Genomic DNA, 22,485 nt, shown 5'->3' with positions numbered 1-22,485 from the left:
ACAAGGACAACAGCAGCAACAACAACAATTGTGACAGAACAACAGAAACATACAGAACGACATCAGCAAATAAATGTCCGTGACAACTATAAAGACGAACAAGGATAAAGGACAAATCAATATCAACAACCGCAATGACAAAGCTGTCAATGACAATCAGACATAATAGCAGTCATGAAATGATGAACTATGACAGTGATCACAATGACAATACTGCATTGAAACAGTCGCACACAATAGCAGTCATGAAATGATGAATTATGATAGTGATCACCATGATAATACCGCATTGAAACAGTCACACATAACTGTAGTAATGAAATGATTATCCATGATAGTGAATAGAATCAAAGTTACTGTAATGCACATCATTGTAAAAAAAAAATATACATATACACACATATATACATACATACACATACATACATATATATATACATATATATATATATATACATATATATACACATATATACCGCACATACACACATATATATATATATAGTCATACTGCTGAAATCACCGTCGCTGTAATAAAACCAACAACATAATAACACCCTGGATAACTCAGTGAGTAATGTGGGGAAGTACGTATGTACTGTGAGTGTGCACATGTACAGGTATCTCTGTATGTAAGGAAGACTTCATATATATATATAAAGGTGCAGGAATGTGTGGGCGTGTGATTGTCACTGAGAGTGCATGAAAGGAAAGGGGCCGCCTTCCACCTCCCAGAGAGCCCCGCCCCAAATAGCAAGGCCGGGCCCCGGCCGCCAGAAGGCCACCAGGCCCATAGGGGCAGGCAGCACAAAGATCAGTGCCCCAAGAGCCAGCCCAGAGAGCCCCCCCCCCGGGAAGACCAGTAAGGGGCCGAAGAGAGGCAATCCCAGCCAAGGACAGGGCGCCAGCGGGCCGGAGGACTGCCAACCCCTGAGACCAGCGAGAGATCACACCCCACAAAGGCAGACGGGTACCGGGGGCCACAAACCGGCAGGCCCAGAGACGCCTCCACAGCCGGAAAGAAGCCCGCCCGCGCCGGAAGCGCCAATTCCCCCCCACCGCCACCCCCACCCCCAGGGAGCGGAGCCCGGCCCGCCCCGGGCCAACCCCCGCCCGACCCCCGACACAGGGCCGCCCCGCCAAGGGATGCAGGAGGCACACCCTCCACCCACCCGGCGGAGGCACGGGCGGCAGAGATGTATCGCCCAGCACCTGACCCCACGGAGCAAACCCCTGTATGCCCCCCCCCCCCCCCCCCCCAAATAAATAACTAAAATAAATAAATAAATAAAAATACACACACGCACGCACATACACACTCCTACGCACCCACACACACGCACATAAACACTCCTACGCACAAACACACCCCTATGCGCACGCTCATACACACTCTTACTTACTCAAGCGCGCACACACACACACACACACACACACACACACACACACACACACACACACACACAGTGGTCGACTGCCCGACACCCGGAAGCCCCACCCTATCCCCCGTTGGTAACCCAAGGAGCAGCGGAGCCGGGGACCCCGGGGTCCCAGACATACGATTCAGAACCCAGGGGCGGAGAGCGCAGACCGCCGGGGAGCAGGAAGACACCCGGCCACACCCCCCCAGCGGTAGGACGCCGCCAGCGAGGCAGACAGCGGAGTCAGCGAGGAGGACAGCGGGAAACCGAGCAGGCAGGCGGGAAAACGGGCGAGCAGCCAGGCGAACCACCACACAGCGCCAACCGAGACCCGCGGGCCAGCAAACCCCGAAGAGAGAGCGGGAGCACCACACCCCAAGCCGCAGGGAGGCCAAGCACCAGAGCCGAGAAGGCGAGACCAGCAGCCGACCAGCCGACGTGGTCATATTAAAAGTAGCCCACAGGCTGAAAAAGTGTGAGCACCCCTGTGTTACAGTATGTAGATGCATGTATCGCCTATTATTTAAATATTGACCACAATTAATTTGAAATATAATATCAAATATCAATATCAAATATTATTTTAAAAAACATGCACCGGAATCACCTGTCTGCCCTGGTGGCACTTTACAGATAAGGAGAGGAAGAAAAAAAATCCTGCAGCAGCAGCACGATACAACGACGGCAGTCCGCCTCACATGCAGCCCACCACCACAGCTTCGAAAAAAAATCCTAGGGGAAACCCTGAGAGAGCTTCTAAAGCAGGGGTCGGGAACTGAGGCTTCATTTAAGAAGCGGACAGGCAAGCTTAGTGGCACAGGAAGAAAAAATATATCCACTCCTGAAGAACATTTTAATACAAGTTGAAAAATTGCAAGAATGTACATTTTGCACTGTTGGATCTTAACGAGGCTCTAAGTAGAGTTTAAAATGCAAAATGAAGAGAGTGAAACAAAAACTATTTTTGTTTAAGCAAACCAGTATTAAAGTGAAATCGGCTGCTCATCAGTTGATAAAAAAAAACCCGAAACCGCCCTAAAATAAAGATAACATTTTTACAGAGTAATGAGTAGCTGCGCCATTCTTGTTAATCACCTCAAAAATTGGTTTGGGCATGCTTGATGCTAGGGTTTCCAGGAGGCTAGTGGGAATTTTGCTCCAGGTGGTGAAGATGGCTTCACCAAGCGTACAGATCCACTGTCTGGAACTGATGTCCATTTTTGTGCAACTGCCATCCACGCCCAAATGTTTGCAGGAGGCACGCATTTTCATATGGTGTCATTATTAAAGAATGAATAATAATACAGAGGTTTTCATGACACACTGACTTACTAAGAAAATCTACAGTGGAACTCCACAGCAAAAAGGTTGCCAACCCCCGAGCTAGCGAAGAAATCTCTCTGTTCTCTTGTAATTATCGTCGCCATTCTATTCTTATGTAGACAGCATGGACTCAAGAAATAGAGGTAAAAAAAAGAACAGAATGTACCCTGCAAAGTCAGCTGTGTTTAGTCTCAATGCAGGGTAACCTGCATCCTCCCCCCCCCGCCTTCCCCGTGTTTGTCATCACATACATTGCGCATCATCAAAGTGGAAGGACTCTACGGTGGCTGACAGGAGCAAACATGCAGCGACAATCAAACACTCCAAACACAGAAATGATCCAATGCAAAAGAAAAAGGCTTCAAATACAAAAAACACACACAAACCCCCAAAACACATGCATGACAGAAATGCTGCGAGCTCACAGGACAAAAGAAAAGTTAGCCAGATTCCCAGGGGCACCTGACCTGAGGGGTGCCCTTTAAAGGCACGAGCGGCATGCTTAGAAGAAAGTAATGGAATCATGTCTTTGTTCAACACCTGGTCATAAAAAACGGTTTCACTGTTGTCTTAACAATCGCAACCTTGCGTTTTGGCACGACTTTAATGACCACATAACTGGAATGTCACTTATTGGGGCGCAGACCTTGTTTGTTTGTCCATCTGTTTGTCAGTTAGCAGCAGGGTTGAGCGATCATTTTTCTATTCCACCATATAAAAAATAATTCTATAATTCTTCCAGTGATAAGAAAATGACTTATTCCAGTAAAAATGACCATTTAAAAGTGCAAAAAAGCAGAGTTTATGACATGTTTTTCCTGTGACTGAGCGACGCACCGCACTGTATTGGCGCTCACGTCTACCACAACATGGTCCAGCGGTGGCGGAGAAAGCAGAAAAAACAACCAAAGGAGAGAAAATGAGCATGCTAAGGTCCATATGGCCCAACCATAGTAGGGAAGCTACTTCCTAATTCATGGAGGATGACAAACAGTCAGGCCATTAGGATTGCTCGGGTTGGACCAAACTGTAATAATAAAATCCTGTACAATTGAAATGTCTGTTATCATTATGTCTGTTGAAATGATGGATTAACTATTTCTTTGTTGAATAATTATTGAGGAATATTGAAGCCCAATGGGAGGGGCTTCAGATTTATAAGGAGAGCCTTTTCAAGCAGGTAGGGAGTCGACCAGAAGTTACAATGCAAGTAGCATGGTCTGCGGCTCTTCTTGTGTTCCCATTGAATGGACCAGCTAGTTAAGGTAGAACTCAGAGGTTGACTCCTTTATTTTGTTTATCTGTTTACTGTTTTTCGTAGTTAGATCATAGAAAACCTGCTCACACCCTTCTAAATATGTTTTTTTTAACATTATTAGAGCCCTCTAGACATGACCTAACACCCCTATAATAACATTTACACTCTTACCACCCAATATAGTAGACATAAATAAGTTTTGTGCTCGTGTGTGTTGCTATAAATGTGTTCTGGTGCTACGAGAGCACAGCGGGCGAACCGGAATTGACATCAGGGTTCAGAAATGAGTTTCATCTTGCCTTGGGTTATGGCTGTAACAGTAGCTGGTGTTTTTATTAGGGATTATAGTGCCTGCTGTGAGATCATCCAAACCTGCAAGAACAGTCTGTTGTTCTGGCAATCAGGTCTGGTGATTGCCAAACATTACAGTAATATTACTGACACCTAGCGACCTGTGTAGAATACGACAGATCGTTCACAGCATCTCTGTCATGTCACAACAAACGCAGGCAGACAAACACCGGATCGTCGTTCCTTCCTTGCACTCATACAGTCACCACTCAGAACAACAACACCCTTATTAACATTCAGCGTACCAAAGGAAAGATTAGATTCTTGTCTTTCACCAGAAAAAAAAAGTTTGTTTCTACCTTTTTCCGTTCTTTAGTAATCAGCAGTAGAACATTGGTAAGTTTCGGGAAAATATCCGTTCCCAACAAGAAAAAACAGCTTTTTCAAGCATAAGTTCCACTGTGGCACAATTTTTTTGCTTTTGTGACAGCTCAAATATCTAAACAACTGCACCACAACATAAACAACGCAAAAAGGGTTGTTTTAAAATTACAATTTACAAATATAACACCAAGAACTACAGTATTTACAATTTTCACATTTGGAACTAAATTGCGTGTGTGCACGTGTGTGTGTGCATGCGTTAAAATTTCCTTATAATACGTAACCTTCTGCACGCTACACTCCTCCACGCTCTCTCACTTCCTCCTTTCTGTCGAATGTGTTAATACATGCAAATGATCCATGCCGAGCTCTTATCAGTTGCACTTCTACCACCTTGTGGCCGTTTTTATGGCTTAAAACTGCTTGAAAAGTGACCTTTTTTAATTGGGCACTTGCGTAATCACCTCTTTTTGCCTCTCACGCAAACAAAATTTCAAAGACATATAAGTACGTCTTTGGAAACCGAACGTCCGGGTTTAAAAAAAACGTATAAATACGTCTTAACTGTTGAATTTGTTCCATTCATCCATCAATTTTCTACGCCGCTTAGCCTCATTAGGGTCGCGGGGGTATGCTGGAGCCTATCCCAGCTGACAGGAGGTAAGAGGCGGGGTACACCCTGGACTGGGTGGGGTACACCTATGGACAATTTAGAGTCGCCAATTAACCTAACATGCATGTTTTCGGAATGTGGGAGAACATGCAAACTCCACACAGAGACGCCCAACAGAGATTCGAACCCAGGTCTTCCCGATCTCCTGACTGTGTGGCCAACATGCTAACCACTCGGCCACTGTGCGGCCAAATTGAATGAGTTAATTGATTTTATTAGTAATTACTTTTTTTATGGGCCCTCTGGCAGGCAAGGAACCTTGGAATTGTCCTGACTTTTCCCCTTTATGTGGCAACCCTGGCCAATAGCGCTAAACATAAATAAATTGAAAAATGTAGAATTAATGATCAGTTTCGGTATCGGACGATTTCAGTCCTGGATGACCGGATTAGCATCCCTAATCACAACAATAATTTCACAGAGTAATACGATAGTGATAGCTTCATATGCCCTGTTAGTGTTGCTTATATGCCGTCAGAGTATGAACGTTCATTTCCTGTCAATCCAGCACGCAGATACGAAAGCTGTCAGCATTGTGTAACATGCACAGCCAATGACTGATGCAACTAACAAACGAACGCAGTCTTGAATCCTGAGCCCATTCAACACATGCATGAATAGCATCCCTTCCCTTAACACCCACGGAAAAAAAGTTGCATCAGACCTCACAAATTATGCAACCCGCTTACAACTTTGATGAGGCCAGAACCATCTCTGTCACAAAAAAGCCTGAAGACATCATGGAAGTGAATAACAGGAACAGTAATCAAACCGTTTGTCCTTGTCTGCAATGTAATCAAAGAGTGATAAACACACAACGCATGAAAGTGAAGAGTAATCAGACATAGATATAGACGTAAAGGCTACAACATTTCATCACATTTGTGACAGCATTTTGGGGAGAATGTATGGATTGTGGCGACGAATAAAACCAACATGGCCGGAGTGTGGATTGTTTATCAGTGAAGGTATTGCATCTGACATATGGAGCCACGCTCTCACCTAAAACGTACTCTCATGTTATAACAACCACTGACTGACAAATACCAACGAGCAGTGAGACAACTACAGACTGCAGATCTGTTCCCATGGTAACACGGACCAAAGAATCTCAGCTATTGACGGTGCATGAAAAGCTGTATAAACCTATGTTTACGAGTGTTATTTATAAAGGGAGATGGAGAGTAAAATCATATGAAAGTGCTGTTATGTAACCAGGTAAGGAAGTCAAATCGTCTTTCACCACACCGTACAAAATCTTACTCTCAGCATTCGGCTATAAAAGAGGATGTGTGAGAAAGTGGGCAGTTATCTCAAACGTAACTAGGGTGACTTGCCAAGTGTGTGTTTTGTCCAAATGTTTTGGCAAGCTTCTCCATTTTCTGTTTCTCGATATTCATTCTTAAATCTATTCTTGTGCATTTTTTGTCAGGGGAGCAGCAACAGGGTACAGAGGCTTGTGGCGTCATTGCTTGTCCGCGGTGCTTGTGCACGCCTGGATAGTAAGAAAACTTGGTTTGAAGTCACAATGTCCTAGCCTCTGATGGCTTTTGTCCCAAAATGCCACTGCCCATCTAAAAACCCAGTAAAAACAAAATTATATCATGAATTAATTATATTTATTCTTAATTATTTGTATTTGCTTAAGAGACGATATGTTTGTCATTTTGCAACAAAAGACTTACACCTGCAAGTGCATGACAATGTATGGAGATCATTAAGCCTCTCACCACCTTTTTCCTTACAAAATCCTTAATTATTAGTGAAATCATGAAGATATGAATATGGCTTTAAAACAATCTACACCAGGGGTCACCAACGTGGTGCCCGCGGGCACCAGGTAGCCCCCCACGACCACACGAGGTGCCCGCAAACCTGCTTTTCATTCAGGTTTTCAGTTAATCATGAAAGAACAGTAGAAAGAAATGCATTCTGAAATACAAAATGTGAGTTGTGGACACCAGCATTTTGTTAATGTTCTGGTAAAACAAGCATATTCGCTTTGTTTGGGTTTAAAATAAGCTCTGAAAATAAATGTTACAAAAATGAGTAGCTCTTGGCCATTTTCATTTTGTAAAAGTAGCTCTCACAAGGAAAAACGTTGGTGACCCCTGCTCTACACCAATGTGGTTGTTTGTCCCTTAACGGCTTTATTTGTGATGGAACACGTATGAATGCACAGGAGAAATATTTTTAAAACCAACTTTGGATAAGAGAGCCAGAAAGGCACTAATTTAATAATAGCTTTATTATTGTAGCCACAGTTTTCAGTGGTGTAGAAGTGTACAGCATTATGCTGTGAGGTATTTCTAATAACTTGACACCCTCTTACCTTGAGGGCGCCAACAGTGGAATGTTCTGCAAGTATTACATCCCGCCTCTTCCTGCTCCGACATTGCAAGCCACGCCTCACGTAACACACAAGGACTAGTTATGTTTGTTGTCAGCTAATGACAGCGATTTCGCAAAGTTTAGCTACTAACGTTAGCTATCATTGAATGTATCTGTCTATACAGTCAAACCTGCTTATAGCGGCCACTTTTGCCGTTTCCCTTTAGTGGCCGCTATAGGCAGGTGGCCGTTATAGACAGGTTGGCGGCCATTTTGAATTTGTGCACGCACATATTAACATGTCTGTGATTAGAAGCTTGCTGTGTTTGCAGATACTGTACATATACAGTACAGTAATTATACTGTTACATGTTGACCAGTAGAGGGCAATGTGGGACTGCGGATAAAAGTTGTAAAGATCTACTAGGTTAATAAAGCGATTAAAGTGTATCAGCTGTTCCTGACTGTCCCCAAGACAAAACGCAAGCTCGGAGGGGACCGTGCATTGGCCAATGTGGCCCTCAAGCAGAGGAATGATCTGTCATCAGACATTAAACAGGCCCCTAATTAAAACCCATTTATTTTCTCTGCCCTTTGACACTATTTGAGTTGTTTTGTTTGTTTAGTTTTTGATTTAATTTGTATCTGTTTTTATTGTGGTTTATTCTGGCAGTTACTTTTATCCACATTTCTTAATTTTATTTTCAACGTTTTAGCTTTACCTTGTTCTTACCTCGTTGCCTTCTGTGCATTTCTACACTTTTATGTATTTTATAGATTCTACACGGCACTTTGATCCACTATGGTTGTTTTTAAAGTGCTTTACAAACAAAATTGGATAGGATTGGAACTGTTTTCCATAGCAAGTGCTGCAGTGAAAGCGATACGTGAATGTCTCTGCTGCTATTTTGGTGTTTTCCTGGGATGCTGGGAGGACAGGGAACTCATAAATCATTGATCTGTGTCGACAATGAAACGTCCCCTATGGGTGTGTTGGAGGTTGAGAAGCTGGAGGCCCGATGCTCCATGAATTAATAAAACTTGCCCGCTGATTGCAGAGGAAGACCACGGTCAGTGTTGTTGTGTCTGCTTGTGTGCTCTTGGTGTGCGATTGGGGGTGGGAGGTTGAAGCGACGTTCAATCACACAGCTTTAAATACAACTCAGACACGGTTGGGGGGTTGTTTACGTAATCCATCAAAAGAGTAAGATGCTTGAGATGACCCTGTATACCAGGTGTACCCAAACTTGTTCCAGCGAGGGCCACATACAGAAAAAATGAAGGATGCTTGTTGCATTTTGTGTGTTAAAGAAGCTAAAACCCATCCAGTGTAGGTCAGTACGCTAAGATAATGATTCCAAACTACTGTGCCGTGGCATAGTGCAAGAGATCATCAGGAAATCATCCAATTTCACTGAATTGGTTTGAATATTATCATTTATTGACTACAAATAATAAATCTTTGTTCATGTATCTATGCCAGCAAAGCATAGCAACAGGCAAAACTATTAAATACTCTTCCAGCAGATGGCGGAAGCTACATAAATAACCCGCGTATCCACCTGTTGCTATTCATACATTTTGGTTTAGTTGTGTGCTGTGAGATTTGACCCACAGGGTCAATCACATAAATGCTGCAAGTTAAAAAACACACACAAACCCCCAAAATGTTCCTCATGGAACAAAACTACCAGCGAAGCCAGACCTGAGGGATGTTCATCTTTAAAGACATGAGTGGGATTCCCAGAAGAAAGACGCAGAATGTCAATTTTTCTTTGCGTCTTTGTTAAACACTTGGCCGTAATATTTAACAATATCACAATACAGAGCAGCCGATTTACGCAGCTAGTGTTAGCGCTAGAATGAGACCGGGACATAGAAAACACGACACAAACACCCATAGAAGTACACACTGTACTCTCTTTCTGACGGTAGCCTGGTAAACTTCAGCTTTGTTCCAGCACGTGTCTCATACAGTTGTTTTGGGGGTTTGTGTGTACTTTGGGTTTTTGATTTGGATTTCTGTTTTTGGAACATGCCTTGCTGCTCTCTTTCGGCCGCCGTAACCTTGGCTCAATAAAAGTTGGCAAACACTGCGCTAAGCTCTGTGACGAAAACACACACATACTTGCTCCGTGTAATAGGTGACAAAGCAAATAAAAATATATATCATTAATAATAACTTCATTGTGCAAAAAAAAAAGGAGCTGCTGGTGGAAAATGTCCCCCGGGCCGCACTTTGGACATCCCTGTTGTACACTTTAACCACAAAGTTCACCAAAACTGCTGCAAAAGCGTCAACATTTGTTTCTAAGAGTCATACCTTATATCCAAAAATCGAAACAATTCCCCTCAGAAAACCATCCAATTATGGTTCCCCTGTATGTTAATGAATCAAACAAGCCATGTGACATTCACAACAACACACACCGAGAAGCCATGTGATTATCTTTGAGATTTTGGATATAAAGGTTGGATAAGCATGAAGAATCGGCGGCTCACCATCAGCAGCAAAGGAGCACTGGATCAGCATCAGCACCGCACCGACGCTCACAAAGCACCGGCCCAGCATCCTCTTCCCCTTCCTCGACGAGCTGACCGCCACCGTCCAGGCATCCAGGCTCCGTGCCGCCGGACAAACCCTGGGGCCACCGCCACTGCTGGGAAGGAGCACATGTTTGGGAGCCATCGGTCAACCAATTAATCCTGAATGGAGAACACCTAACGGCGGCGCGGAGGTGAAAGGCATCCGATCAAGCTCAAGCAGGCGCCAGTGGACACAAGCGAGGCTCTGCTCTCCATGGGCCCGCTGATGGTAGATGGTTTGGATCCCTACCGGGAAACAAAGCCCTATTTATTTCTTCCTTCTCGCGTCACACTGCCTGATATCCTGACTGTGACCGCAAAGATGCTCGCCAGCACTTCAATATCTGCTACGAGAACGGAAGTGGTTGAAAGCGCCTTCAAAATAGAAGAGTACACGGAAATGCATACACTAACTGCATGTCTGCACAATACCAGCGCTTAATCAAGACGAATGGGGGGGTGGATGATGTGTGTGTGTGTGTGTGTGTGTGTATGCGTTACTTGTGTGTATTTTTTCCCCAATTAATAGTGTGTGTGCGTGTGTGTGTGTGTGTGTCTGTAGTCGTCAACATCAGAACCAAAACCCAGGAATGCTGTGCAAATGTGTTTTAGGTGATAGGCGCCCCATGGTGGCAGCTGAAGGCATATTCATACCAATAAAGTGTTGTGAGCATGCAGGCCAAATACTCATTAGGCTCCCATTGGGTCCAAATTACTATAAAAAACCCCATCATGGAACACTAATTAGATTGCTACATAAATAATGGCCGGATCAAAGTAAGACAAGTAGTGGAAAGGAGAAAGCTGGAAGGCGAGCAAAGAAGAAAATACAAGCTAAACCAAGCAGTAAAGATGACACCAGTGAAGAATGGAAAGTGATTATTACAATGAGCAATGATGAACAACCTTTTCATCCAGTTCATCTGACCAAAGCAATTCAAAAGGAAATAGGGAAAGTCAAATACGCCAAAATGCTAAACAAGAGAAGGATACTTAGTACTGCAAATAAAGTGCGCTGCAAAGCTGCCTCTGTCCACCACACGGAGTCAGAGGAGCCCCGAGCCCAGAGGGAGGCTGACATCATTGCAGCTCCCCGGCAGCAAAACCCAATGAAATGCTTTGCTGGGGCGAACTGCATTATGCATTACAAGTTAAAATAGGTGTTTTATTTTAAACTCATATTGTATTATACTGAGTAATGACAAGCTCGTGAGTTTTTTCATAGCTCGTGGTTGGCTCCTGTCAAATAAAGAGCTACCTGGTCCTCACAGGACACCACAATGTGCCATTTCATGACATGGACATGTGCGGCTTATATTCCAATGCGGTTTATGGTAAATGGTCTTTTACTTGCATAGCACTTTTCCACCTCCAAGTCACTCAAAGCGCTTTGACACTGTTAGCACATTTACATACTGATGGGCAGCATCAGGAGCAACTGGTTGTTCAGTACCCTGCCCAAGGATACTTTCACATGATTACGGAAGCTTAAACACTGGTGCGTTTTATACACTGTAAATTATTTTTTTTTAGGATTAAGGATTAAGATATAAAATAAAGTCTTTTAAATATTATTGTATAAAGTCATTGAATCAATATGTCTGTTGAGTATCTCCACTGTGTTGCCACAGTAAGGTGTGAACTAAGACAAAAAATTAGCAGTGGACTTTACAGTTCAGACTGGGGCCACCCCAACACTCCAAAATTTATAAAGAAGCTTTCCAGCGTTGGGATCAAACATGCACCTTCTGCCTCACAGGGGAGCAGCATGTACCATTACACCAACAGAGACTGGCAATGGAATTGATGTGTCTGATGTCTCACGGCAGCGTTGCGTACCCTTTCAAATTTCGCAGGCGCCAGTATTGAGCAACACAGCACCGATACAGTTGGGGTAATGTGCCGCAACGCTTCACGAGGCCTCAGTACAGTATTTGCATACCCCTGGATGTTCAGTTGTGTTTGAAAGGTTTGAACAGGTGTCTCTGGTTCAAATTAGAACTATTGACTATCACATTGATTAACCATTGATTATCACATTTATCGCATCCATCAGAAGTGAAATAATGGGCTCTATTATCAGGCAAACCAGTGGAATCTGTTCAGGGGTTACAGTGCAAAAGAATTTATAGCTTCACTATTTAGGAAAATAACATGTAATGTCTAGCAGTGAATAAAAGAATGTTGTACACAAAATTCAAGCAGTTGAAGCAAAAGAGATTTTTATTTCAAAGTGAATCTTGACATTGTACACCATCAATTCATAATTTGACATTTTCCATAAAGTCACCAAGAAGGAACCCGCTTTTTGTGACTTGAGTACATAACAAGGCCTGGTCACACGATAACTGAGAACTCCAGTTGGGGCGGGAAGAAATCAGAGTCTTAAGACACACAACTGCCAAACAATGATCGTTTTCCCCAGTCCTCATAATGTTGTATATTGCACAGTGCAGTTGCTACATGTCAAACTAGCGTAGCATTTAGAACACACAAATCATAAAACCCACACAAATATACACTCATTTGGAACAGCAATGGTTTCAACTTTCCAACCGTGTCTACATAATTGAGTAAATAAAAACAAACAACCAAATAATTAGAGAACTGTGGTAACAAATCATACTTTGAATGAGTCTATGAGGACTTTTTAACTCAGCATTTTTGTAGCTCGGCACACAAAAACTAATTTTCCACACTTGTATGATGAGTTCACTTCATACAAGTACCAGCACAGTAGATGCAAATTAACGGACTACATGGCATTGCATGTTATTAAATACAAATGCATTAGAATTTGAGGGAGATGTTGAAATCTGAGTTGAAAATACGCCTGCTTTGTTACTTAAGGCTGCTGTGCTCTATGTGGCTGTGGGACCGTTTGACCCTTTTGGTGACTTTGGTGAGGCTGCATGGATTATCTAGGCTACGTAATCCAACCAAAGTGGTGGGGGATTACGGGACGTCACTGAAATGAAACATGTTTTCATCTCATCACAGGTGTTGCTGACAAACAATAGCGTTGTAAGTGAGATACTTCAAATGGGCCAGCAATGGAGGAAGAGAACATTTTTACTGTGCCACAACACAGGGACAAATACACAAATAAAATTAAAAATCTTGGCTGCACAGTGCAGCCTCATTTTTTTTTTTAGGGCGATTAACAAGGTAGCAAATTAGATAGGTATATAAAATATATCTTTTACATAAGCAACATAGCAAAACCATTACAATAAATAGATGAGGATTGGGCAACTTTAACTTTGACGGATAAAGCATTTTAGAGGAACCCCTGACTCAAAACATACGCCCACCTATGGCAAAAACTGCACACAAAGAACCTTATCACAAACGGAGACAGCTCTTTGCTCGGCCATCATTCTCTGTCTACACAAATACATTCAAGGTGTGACGGTAAAGCTTTGCATTTGTCTAAATTCAGGTCCTATGTTTTTGATTACTGCACCATGTTCTTGGTGAGCGCAATAAACATTCCCTGACTTGTACTTTCTTCCTAGTCTATATATTAAAATGTTTTCAAACATCCTGTTGGTGATGTCAAAGTTAGGGGTTGATCCTCTGAAGAGGATCTAATACACTCATTTGCGAGTCATATCAATGCCAGACATCCTCCATCAGCCAGTTTGGAGTAAGGCACTCGTTGTACAGTACAAGCGTTGCAAATACAGCCCGATATGGAAAAAGCCATGTCACATTACAAATTATAACAAAGATAAGTGAACACCACACTGATTACACAATCTAAGAGTGATCTCAGCCTACATTTCAAAATGAAATACTGATGCTAGAGGCACACACACAGAACACCCTAATAAAAAAAAAATGCTTAACTTCCATTACAGCAGTTTAAAATGACTTCAAAACAATGTAGCCAATATACAGAGGTGCTAGCATGTAAGGATAGCATTCAATATACTCTATTGATCAAAATAAGCCACTTTTATTGTCACCACAACTACAATACATACAAGATAATTGCAGGCTTGCGTGAGATTAATCCTCTAAATTCACAGCTACAAAGTGGCAGATAATCAGTACATAGCAGCTTAATGTCGATACATTCCAAATACAAATTTGCCAAAATAGCTCAGAAAAATAAAACCTCAACCTCATTTCCAAAAACAGGTTCGACAATATATTCCAACGTCTAACTGCAACAGTTCGCTGGAGATGAAAGAATAGTATCAACATGCCTCAGAAATGATTGATGAACAATGTCTTTGGTGCTGATTGCCATGAAAGACCAGCTGAACAAGTACAGACGCAACAAATATGAAAAGAATAGCACAACTATGCATATCCACCCTGAAGGAATGTTCAATACAGGACAGGTTTGTCTAGCACAAATACATGAAATTAACACCCAATAAGGTTACTGTAAGTTACTAGGTTCTTTCAAACATTGGGAGGCTTATAAAAGAACAGTCCTTTTTAGGCTAAAGCCACTCCCAAACTTCTAAAAACTGCACATCTAATTGGAAAAACACACAGCAACCCAGAGGCTAGATTGTATTGCAGTTACAGTAAACAGTGACAATACTGTTCTGAATTAAGTACTATAGTGAGTAGAAATTGATTATCAAAATATCAAATCACTCTTTATATACATAAAAAATTCAGTCAAAGCCCTAAATGTGCAGCCTGTATCTTAAGTATATCCATACTTATCAAGCAAACTGAAGATGAACATTAGCCGATAATAGATCAATCAATCCTCATTTTGTCCAAAAAGACCATTATGTGGGAGGAACTGAGTTCAGAGTCTCAAGTGTAAGTGCTGCAAGTGACATCTTGGACTGTTGTTAAGGCACTGGCAGATGGCAGCGGCAACACAACAACAGGGGCGCCTTCAGCCTGGTTAACACAGACCAGAATGGCTTTAACGGAGCTGAGTGGTTTGCACATGCTACAAGGCAACAAAGACAAAAGGGAAAGGAAGCCACGCAAGTGTTTCCCCCCCCACCCCACCCCCCCACAAATAACATGACAGAAGTTAACGTGCAAAGGACAAAGCCTTAAATTTCTTTATCACTATTTTGAATGTGTTCCCTCTCCCAAGCGCTATAAAACTTTGCAAAATGTATTTTCTTGCAGACATGATTTTACAGGGAGACTGTCAGAGCTGAAGTTGCTCTGACCAACTGACTTATAAACCTTCATATTAGAGAGGACGTGAATTTAGCTGGCCTCCGAAAAATAACTGCATTGCTTTTCACACTCTCAAATGTATTCTCTTATTTGTGTCATGTGTTTGTTTTGTGCTCTGGCGGATGCTCTACCAGCCCATGTAGCAGCCACACTATGTTTATCAATGGCCTTCCTGACCCTAGGGGACTGCTGCGGACATACCCTCCTCCTCAAATATAAGAGAACTGAGGGTGGTGGCTGAGCTTGGTGGGACTCAGAGGGAAGCCTGTATAGGCAGCTGGTGAGGCCATGTATGGGACAGGAGGGGGAAGTGGAGGGGGGAAGGGAGGCTTGAACTGGGGTGTGTGGTGGGCATAGCTGGGCTGTTGATGTGGGTGGACTGTTGGTGAAGGGAGGAGCCTGTGTGGGTGCGCAGGATATCCAGGATGTTGAGTGTGGCTGCTGATGCCCATGGTCACCTGGTGAACTATAGCGCCGCCCTGGGTGTGGGAGAGGCTGTAGCCGTGCTGTAGCATAGGAGGATGAGAGGTCAACATAGGGTGGGGGGCCGTGGTAAGGGGGCCGCTGGGTGGGTAAGACAACAAGGTGCGAGTGGGCAGGCCCTGAGTATGTGCGTGGGGGGCACCTAATGTGCGTGTAGGGCTGCTGTGCGGCAGGTGTGGCAAGTTGTGGGTGTGGACAGTAGGAGGAATGTAGGCGTGCGGCCGTAGTGGCCCATGGTTGCCGTTCCACTCTTTGTTGTTGTGGTTCGAAACGTACGGCTGCACCTAAGGGAGGGAAGAAAAACAATTACTGTTTAAATTCAAACCACTTTGAAATAATCTCAGAATAGTGTGTGTCCACTGCGTTGCTGGTAAATCATCCAAATGTAAACTACTAGAAATTAAGGATGCAAAAAGGTTTCCTATCATTTTATATATATATATATATATATATATATATATATATATATAAAAACTCCTGCTAAACTGAAGAATAAATGAGTGTGTAATGGTCAGCCAAACCCTAAAACAACTGTACTACAGTCATCCCTTGCTACATTGCAATTTGAGCATGGCTAATGGCTTTGAGCCTCAAAAATAAAATAAATGATCACTGTTTTGTGGTTGAATGCGGCCTATTAGTAAAAACATATGCATATTTAAGTCAATTTTAAGTATTCTTTGCTTAAATTAAACATTTTGAAGCATATAACTGGCTAAAATACAGGCATTCAGAAGATGTCTTCTGAAGACGTGACACTGAAGTGCAATATCTGTGACTTGTGTGCGCCTTTAAGGAGCGGGGTATGGGGAGTGACATGCTGTCAGCTAGCTAGAGTTGACTGTTTAGCTGAGGTTAGCAACAAAGACTTTGATGAGAAGTGCATGTGTTCTCTGCTTGTTAATAAAGCAATTACAGTGCATTGTGAGTCTCTCCATAAACAAAAGCAGCATCTACACTGGTCACTAGGTGTCAGTAATGTTACATTGATGAGACAAAAGCCACCGTTGGAAGTACGCTGTCAATGCTAATGTGTGAGTCCGTTATGTCTTATTTATGTCTAAGATGTCATATTTTCTATTATGTCAACTATATTGGGTAATACGAGTGTAAAAGTGACTATAGGGGTGTTATTTCATGTCTAATAATGCCAAAAAACTTATTTAGAAAGCAATAAACAGGTTTTCTATGCTCTAACTACAAAAACATTCCATTTATAAATAAGAAATCCTACTTTGTGGAAATTCATGATTACAGTCTGGTCTGGAAGAAATTAACCGCAATAAACGAGGGATCATTGTACTTGAAAGTCAAAATAAAGGGAAAAATAACAAGACCTGTCCAAGGCCTAAGGGGTGCTGCTGCCCAGTCACTTTTTGTTGCCATGACATAAGAGGTGTGGATTGGAGGAGGGGGATGGAGGAGGGAGTGCTCTGTTGTCCTGCAATGGTGCAGCGCCCTTTGGATCGGGACCAGGACTCTGAGAGTGTCAGAGAGAGAGAGAGAGAGAGAGAGAGAGAGAGAGAGAGAACAAAACAGTCAAACAGGCAGATTTAGCCCGTTAAAGCAGGGGTGCCCAAAATGCGACCGGGAGGGCCATTTTCGACCCACGGCTCATTTTTGTTACCGGCCCTGAACATACACTCCTGATCAAACTTTTGTTAAAGTTGAGCTTCAAAATGCAAAGAGTAAATGAGAGTGAGACCAAAACAAGTTTGGGGAAGCGATTTATTGCAAACAACAATTAAAGTGAAATAGGCTGTTCATAAGCCGATCAAAGGTTTAAAACCACAGCCTTTAAAAGCCCAAATCTTGGCAAAAATGTGGAATCAATGTCATTGTCTGTCAGGTAGTGACGCTGTCATGATCTTGATGGCAAAGGCAAAAAAGCTTTCTTTCTCTCTTTTAACATGGTCAGATTGTTGAGCTGCGAAAGCAAGGCCTCTTGCAGTGCACCAGGCTATTTAAAGACATTCAAGTCATTTCAAACGGCTTAAAGATCCTGAGGGTTATGGAATTAAAAAGTCAGGTGGCAGACCCAAAAAATGTCACGGGCCCTCAGCCAGAGGATGCCATTGGCTGTCCGTCAACACACGGGGAGATCCTTAGCCCAAATGAAGGTTGTTACTTGTGCTGAGTGCAATACATTAACCATCAGACGGCATCTGCGAGTGAAGTGTTTTAAGATCAAAACATTTCTTCAAAAGGCATCTTCTCCTTCAACTCCACAAAATTGCCCGTTTGGAATTTGCACAAGACCACCAAACATGGGACAATGAAAGGTGAAAGAAAGTTGTATTCTCTGATGAGAAAAAAAAACTGAACTTTGAACATCCTGATGGCTTCCAACATTACTAGCATGGCAATGAGATCCTACCTGAGATGTTTTTCATGAGGCACAGTGAAGGGGGACTATCTATCATGATCTGTGGTGCTTTTTCCTTCAATGGAACAATAGAGCTTCAGGTTGTGCAGGGGTGTCAAACAAACTGGCTATGTGGAGATGTTGCAGGGCATCCCTCATGACTGAAGGACCTCGTCTGTAATGACTGGGTTTTTCAACAGACAACACTGCAGTTCACAATGCCCGCCTGACAAAGGATTTCCTCAAAAGGAATAATGTCACTCTTTTGGACCACCCTGCATGTTCCCCTGATCTAAATCCAATTGACATTTGAGGATGGCTGGCAAGGGAAGTTTCAGACAGTGGATGCCCTCTTTGAAGTCATCTTCACCACCAACACTGGCATCAAGCATGCCCAAACCAATTTTTGAGGTGATATATCTGAGCTATGGTCTTAAACTTTTGATCGGGGGAACAACAGCCTATTTCAGTTTAATGGCTGTTTGCAATAAATTGCTTACTCAATTTTTTTTGTCTCACTCCCATTTCTTCTTTTTGCATTTTGAAAGCTCTGCTTAGTACTTCCTTAAAATCCAACAGTGCAAAATAAATGTAAAAGCTTGCAATTTTTTCACTTGTCTTAAAATATTGATCAGGGGTGTATTGCAAAAAGAAAATTAATTAATTAATTATTGATGAAATAATGTATATTAATTACATATTTTATTATATATTATGCCAATTTGCTTTGTCACCGACGACAAAAAACGAAGATGTCTATGTTTTTCACATAGCCTCTGTTTGTGGCCCTCTGTTCCAAAGTTTGGACAACCCTGCTGGAAAGCCGTAAGTGTTTAAATTGCAAGAACGATTTAGATCACATGGCCTGCAAAACTAGCGACAAGGAAAATCTAAAAGTGATGAAAAACATCAAACAAGCATGCAAACAATATATCCCGGAGTTAAATTTGGAGAAGCTGTTCGCCACGAAAATTTTAAATAAAAAGGTATTGTGTAACAATGTTTCACTCCACCAGTAAACCATCACTTGCACTGTAAAAGCAGTCCCATCATTCAATTTCTCCTAAAAATGTAAAACGGTTGTGAAAATGAACGACTTGTGCACACCATAAGTGTTCAGCCAAGGCATGTGTAAGCATGTCAAAATAATGCAAAAAGTACACTATGCTTACTCATGTCATTTACAGTTGTTTCTTGTGCTTAGAGAGTCATGTAAATAAATTAAATACATTTGATTTCCACCATACAACAAAAATCTTGGCTGCGTAATCAAAACATTTAAACATATTCATGTAGCTGTGAAGAGCAGCATTTAGCATACAGTTTTAGGCCTATTTCAAGCGGAAACAGACAGGAGCCTAAATGTACATTACAGCCAATGATTGGAGTTGCAAAAGCATAACCTCTGAATACCTGCATTATTAAATTACATATTTAAAGTTATAAAACACGCCATCAAATTTTACTCCCCATTTCAATTCAAGAGGCATCAGGGAAAATAGAAACGTAGAAGTGACGATACACCTTTTGCTGTACGAACCGCCACACAAAGAGAAACAGATTCATTATGAAAATGCATCCATCTTTCCCTCCAGTCTGATTTTTTTTCCTTACCACCATTTGCTAACAATGGTAGTTAATGATGTCAGTGTTTAGCAAGTGTTTAGGCGCATTCAAATGATCACAACTATGACATGTAGTGGAAGGCATTTAACATTATTCATTACGCATGGATTGTACATAAGTTTAAACATAACATCTAAAAGAAAAGTTATGGTAAGTAGGAACAACATTTTCTGTCTCTTCCTCTGGTAACCATCTTGATGAAGGCCACTCAGATGGAGGGAAAGTCATTATACAAAGTTGTCAGCAACATAAAATATTACTAGTTTGGATGCATCTCAGTGATAGATTAACAAGTGAGGTCAGGCCTCTGCTTGTCTATGATCACCTGGTTAGGCCTTTATGGCCCACTAGGGGGCGGTCAGCCCCTACTGGTTCCTTCTGACCTGCAGAATAAACACCCAAAGAACAGGTGACAAAGTGACTGGTAGCAAGATAAAGGCACATTAATGGTAATACCCTTTTTTTTGGGTATGTTTGTAAACGTGAATATGTAGAGAATAAGACGATTGTCTTTGCTTGTAATGATAACATTGAGGTCTAAAACTGCTGCATAGTGGTTATATGCTTACAGCCACATTGGCACAATGCACAGAATGAAATTTCAAGTATATCTCCAAGTTAGGACGAACAACATTATGACATGGCTTGGCCCAGAAATTTGGCAGATCTTGCTTCATTACAGTCGGTCAAACTTTTGCTGGAAACTTAGATTAATTTGGGGTCAAAACCGTCTTTGCTAGGACAGATAATCCGCCAGCATCATACAACTTGTTCAAGAGTCCGAATGAATTCCGTGGGCCCAAATCATGAAATTTCCTTTATGTTAGTACTGATCTGTTGGAATAGAGCACTGACGAAAAACAAATCAGGGCTGTACCCAGAGTGGCAGTTTCAAACCATGTACCCCCTCCCATGAAGACAATTTAATCAAATATAAAGCTCATCCACAGACAACAGAAACGGTTGTAGGCTGTAGAAAAAAGAAGACACAAACCTGTTCTCTGGAAACGCTCCTCTGTCCCTTGGGTGTTTTTGTTCTGCACTCTCATTGGTGGAACAACCATTGTCCTGGCATCCCGAGGACTCCTACCCTGCATTGCAGGTGAGGGCATCGGTGCTACCACAGCAGCAAAGGTTGGGCGGCAATTGTTGTTACCACTGTTGAGGAAACAATACGGACTGTTTCCATGGGGAGATGTCGATGTGTTGGAGGTAGGGGAGCCCTCCACCGTTTCACAGCCACTCTCATGACCATCATCTTCAGACATACTGGACAAGGAAGAGTAACAATACATTCAATTAGACCCTGCATGGGTAACCAGACACCTAAATTATTTGGACAAAACTCACCCACAAACTACAACATTACCTGTTGTGTCTTTTGCAGGGTGAGGCCAATGGGCTGGAGTGAATGGAGTTGGACGCAAAGGAACTGGTGCTGAGGCTGCTGTCAGGACTGCTAAGGGAACACACTCTTTCCATAGTCACACTGGTGTTTCTGCATACCTCACATACACACTGCTCTCCACACCTACACAGAACAAAACAGGTTATTATTCTTGGAGGCCATAATTCCAATGTAGTATGATGAGTACATGTCAACCTGCTTAGAAAAAGGAAATGTATCCAAATGCATTTTATCTCATCAGGTGTGTCCTATTGCCACCGTTTCCCCAGGTCCCGCTCCTTAAAGGCGTACACAAGTCATAGATATTACACTATCACATCTTCAGAAGCCGGTCTTCTGAACGCCTTTTATTTTTATTTTCGTTAATGTAGCTATTTTCATGCTTTAAGATGCTTAATTTAAGCGAAAAATGCTTACAATTTACTTAAATATGCATATCCAGTGGTGTGAAAAAGTGTTTGCCCCCTTCCTGATTTCTTTTTTTTTTTTGCATGTTTGTCACACTTAAATGTTTCATATCATCAAACAAATTTAAATATTTGTCAATGATGACACAACTGAACACAAAAATCAGTTTTAAAGTGCAACTTAAGTGAGAAAAAAAAAATCCAAACCTATATTGCCCTGTGTGAAAAAGTGATTGCCTCCAAAACCTAATAACTGGTTATGACACCCTTAGCAGCAACAACTGCAATCAAGCGTTTGTGATAACTTGCAATGAGTCTCTTACAGTGCTGTGGAGGAATTTTGGCCCACTAATCTTTACAGAATTGTCGTAATTCAGCCACACTGGAGGGTTTTCCAGCATGAAGCGCCTTTGTAAGATCATGCCACAGCAGCTCAATAGGATTCAGGTCAGGACTTTGGGCTACTCTAATGTCTTTGTTTTTCTTCAGCCATTTAGAGGTGGACTTGGTGTGTTTTGGATCACTGTCCTGCTGCAGAACCCAAGTTGGACCCTGGAAGGTTCACCACTGTTCCATGTTTTGTCCATTTGTGGATAATGGCTCTCACTGTGGTTCGCTGGGGACCCAAAGCTTTAGAAATGGCTTTATAAGCTTTTCCACACTGATAGATCTCAATCTCAGTTATGTTTTAACAGGGAGGAAACCACTTTTTCACACAGGGCCATGTAAGGTTTGGATGTTTTTTCTCCCTTAATAAAAA

General features: G+C 42.3%; 2 protein-coding genes across 7 annotated transcripts in view; both read right to left on the bottom strand.

The window, feature by feature from the left end:
* kiaa1549la (KIAA1549-like a) overlaps window positions 1-10,701 on the bottom strand; it is a 106,520-nt gene extending 95,819 nt beyond the window's left edge. For 2 of the 4 annotated variants that reach the window (XM_054775925.1, XM_054775926.1), the window contains exon 1: window positions 10,184-10,701. In XM_054775925.1, the coding sequence (XP_054631900.1) occupies window positions 10,184-10,370 (187 nt within the window). In that variant the 5' untranslated portion in view covers window positions 10,371-10,701. The remainder of the gene's footprint in view (window positions 1-10,183) is intronic. The other 2 variants (XM_054775927.1, XM_054775928.1) reach the window with 2 other exon arrangements.
* Window positions 10,702-12,472: 1,771 nt separating this feature from the next.
* Window positions 12,473-22,485, bottom strand: part of hipk3a (homeodomain interacting protein kinase 3a) — a 34,496-nt gene continuing 24,483 nt past the window's right edge. For 2 of the 3 annotated variants that reach the window (XM_054776171.1, XM_054776172.1), the window contains exons 15-19: window positions 21,280-21,441; window positions 20,905-21,179; window positions 20,236-20,293; window positions 17,257-17,399; window positions 12,473-16,203 (exon numbers count right to left, since the gene is read on the bottom strand). In XM_054776171.1, coding sequence (XP_054632146.1) covers window positions 15,509-16,203; window positions 17,257-17,399; window positions 20,236-20,293; window positions 20,905-21,179; window positions 21,280-21,441 — 1,333 coding nt within the window. In that variant the 3' untranslated portion in view covers window positions 12,473-15,508. The remainder of the gene's footprint in view (window positions 16,204-17,256; window positions 17,400-20,235; window positions 20,294-20,904; window positions 21,180-21,279; window positions 21,442-22,485) is intronic. The other variant, XM_054776173.1, reaches the window with a different exon arrangement.

Source organism: Dunckerocampus dactyliophorus, chromosome 5, assembly GCF_027744805.1.
Source record: "Dunckerocampus dactyliophorus isolate RoL2022-P2 chromosome 5, RoL_Ddac_1.1, whole genome shotgun sequence".
NCBI classification, from domain to species: domain Eukaryota; kingdom Metazoa; phylum Chordata; class Actinopteri; order Syngnathiformes; family Syngnathidae; genus Dunckerocampus; species Dunckerocampus dactyliophorus.
Note: the sequence above shows the minus strand (reverse complement) of the source record. Positions and strands in the feature narration are given on the sequence as shown.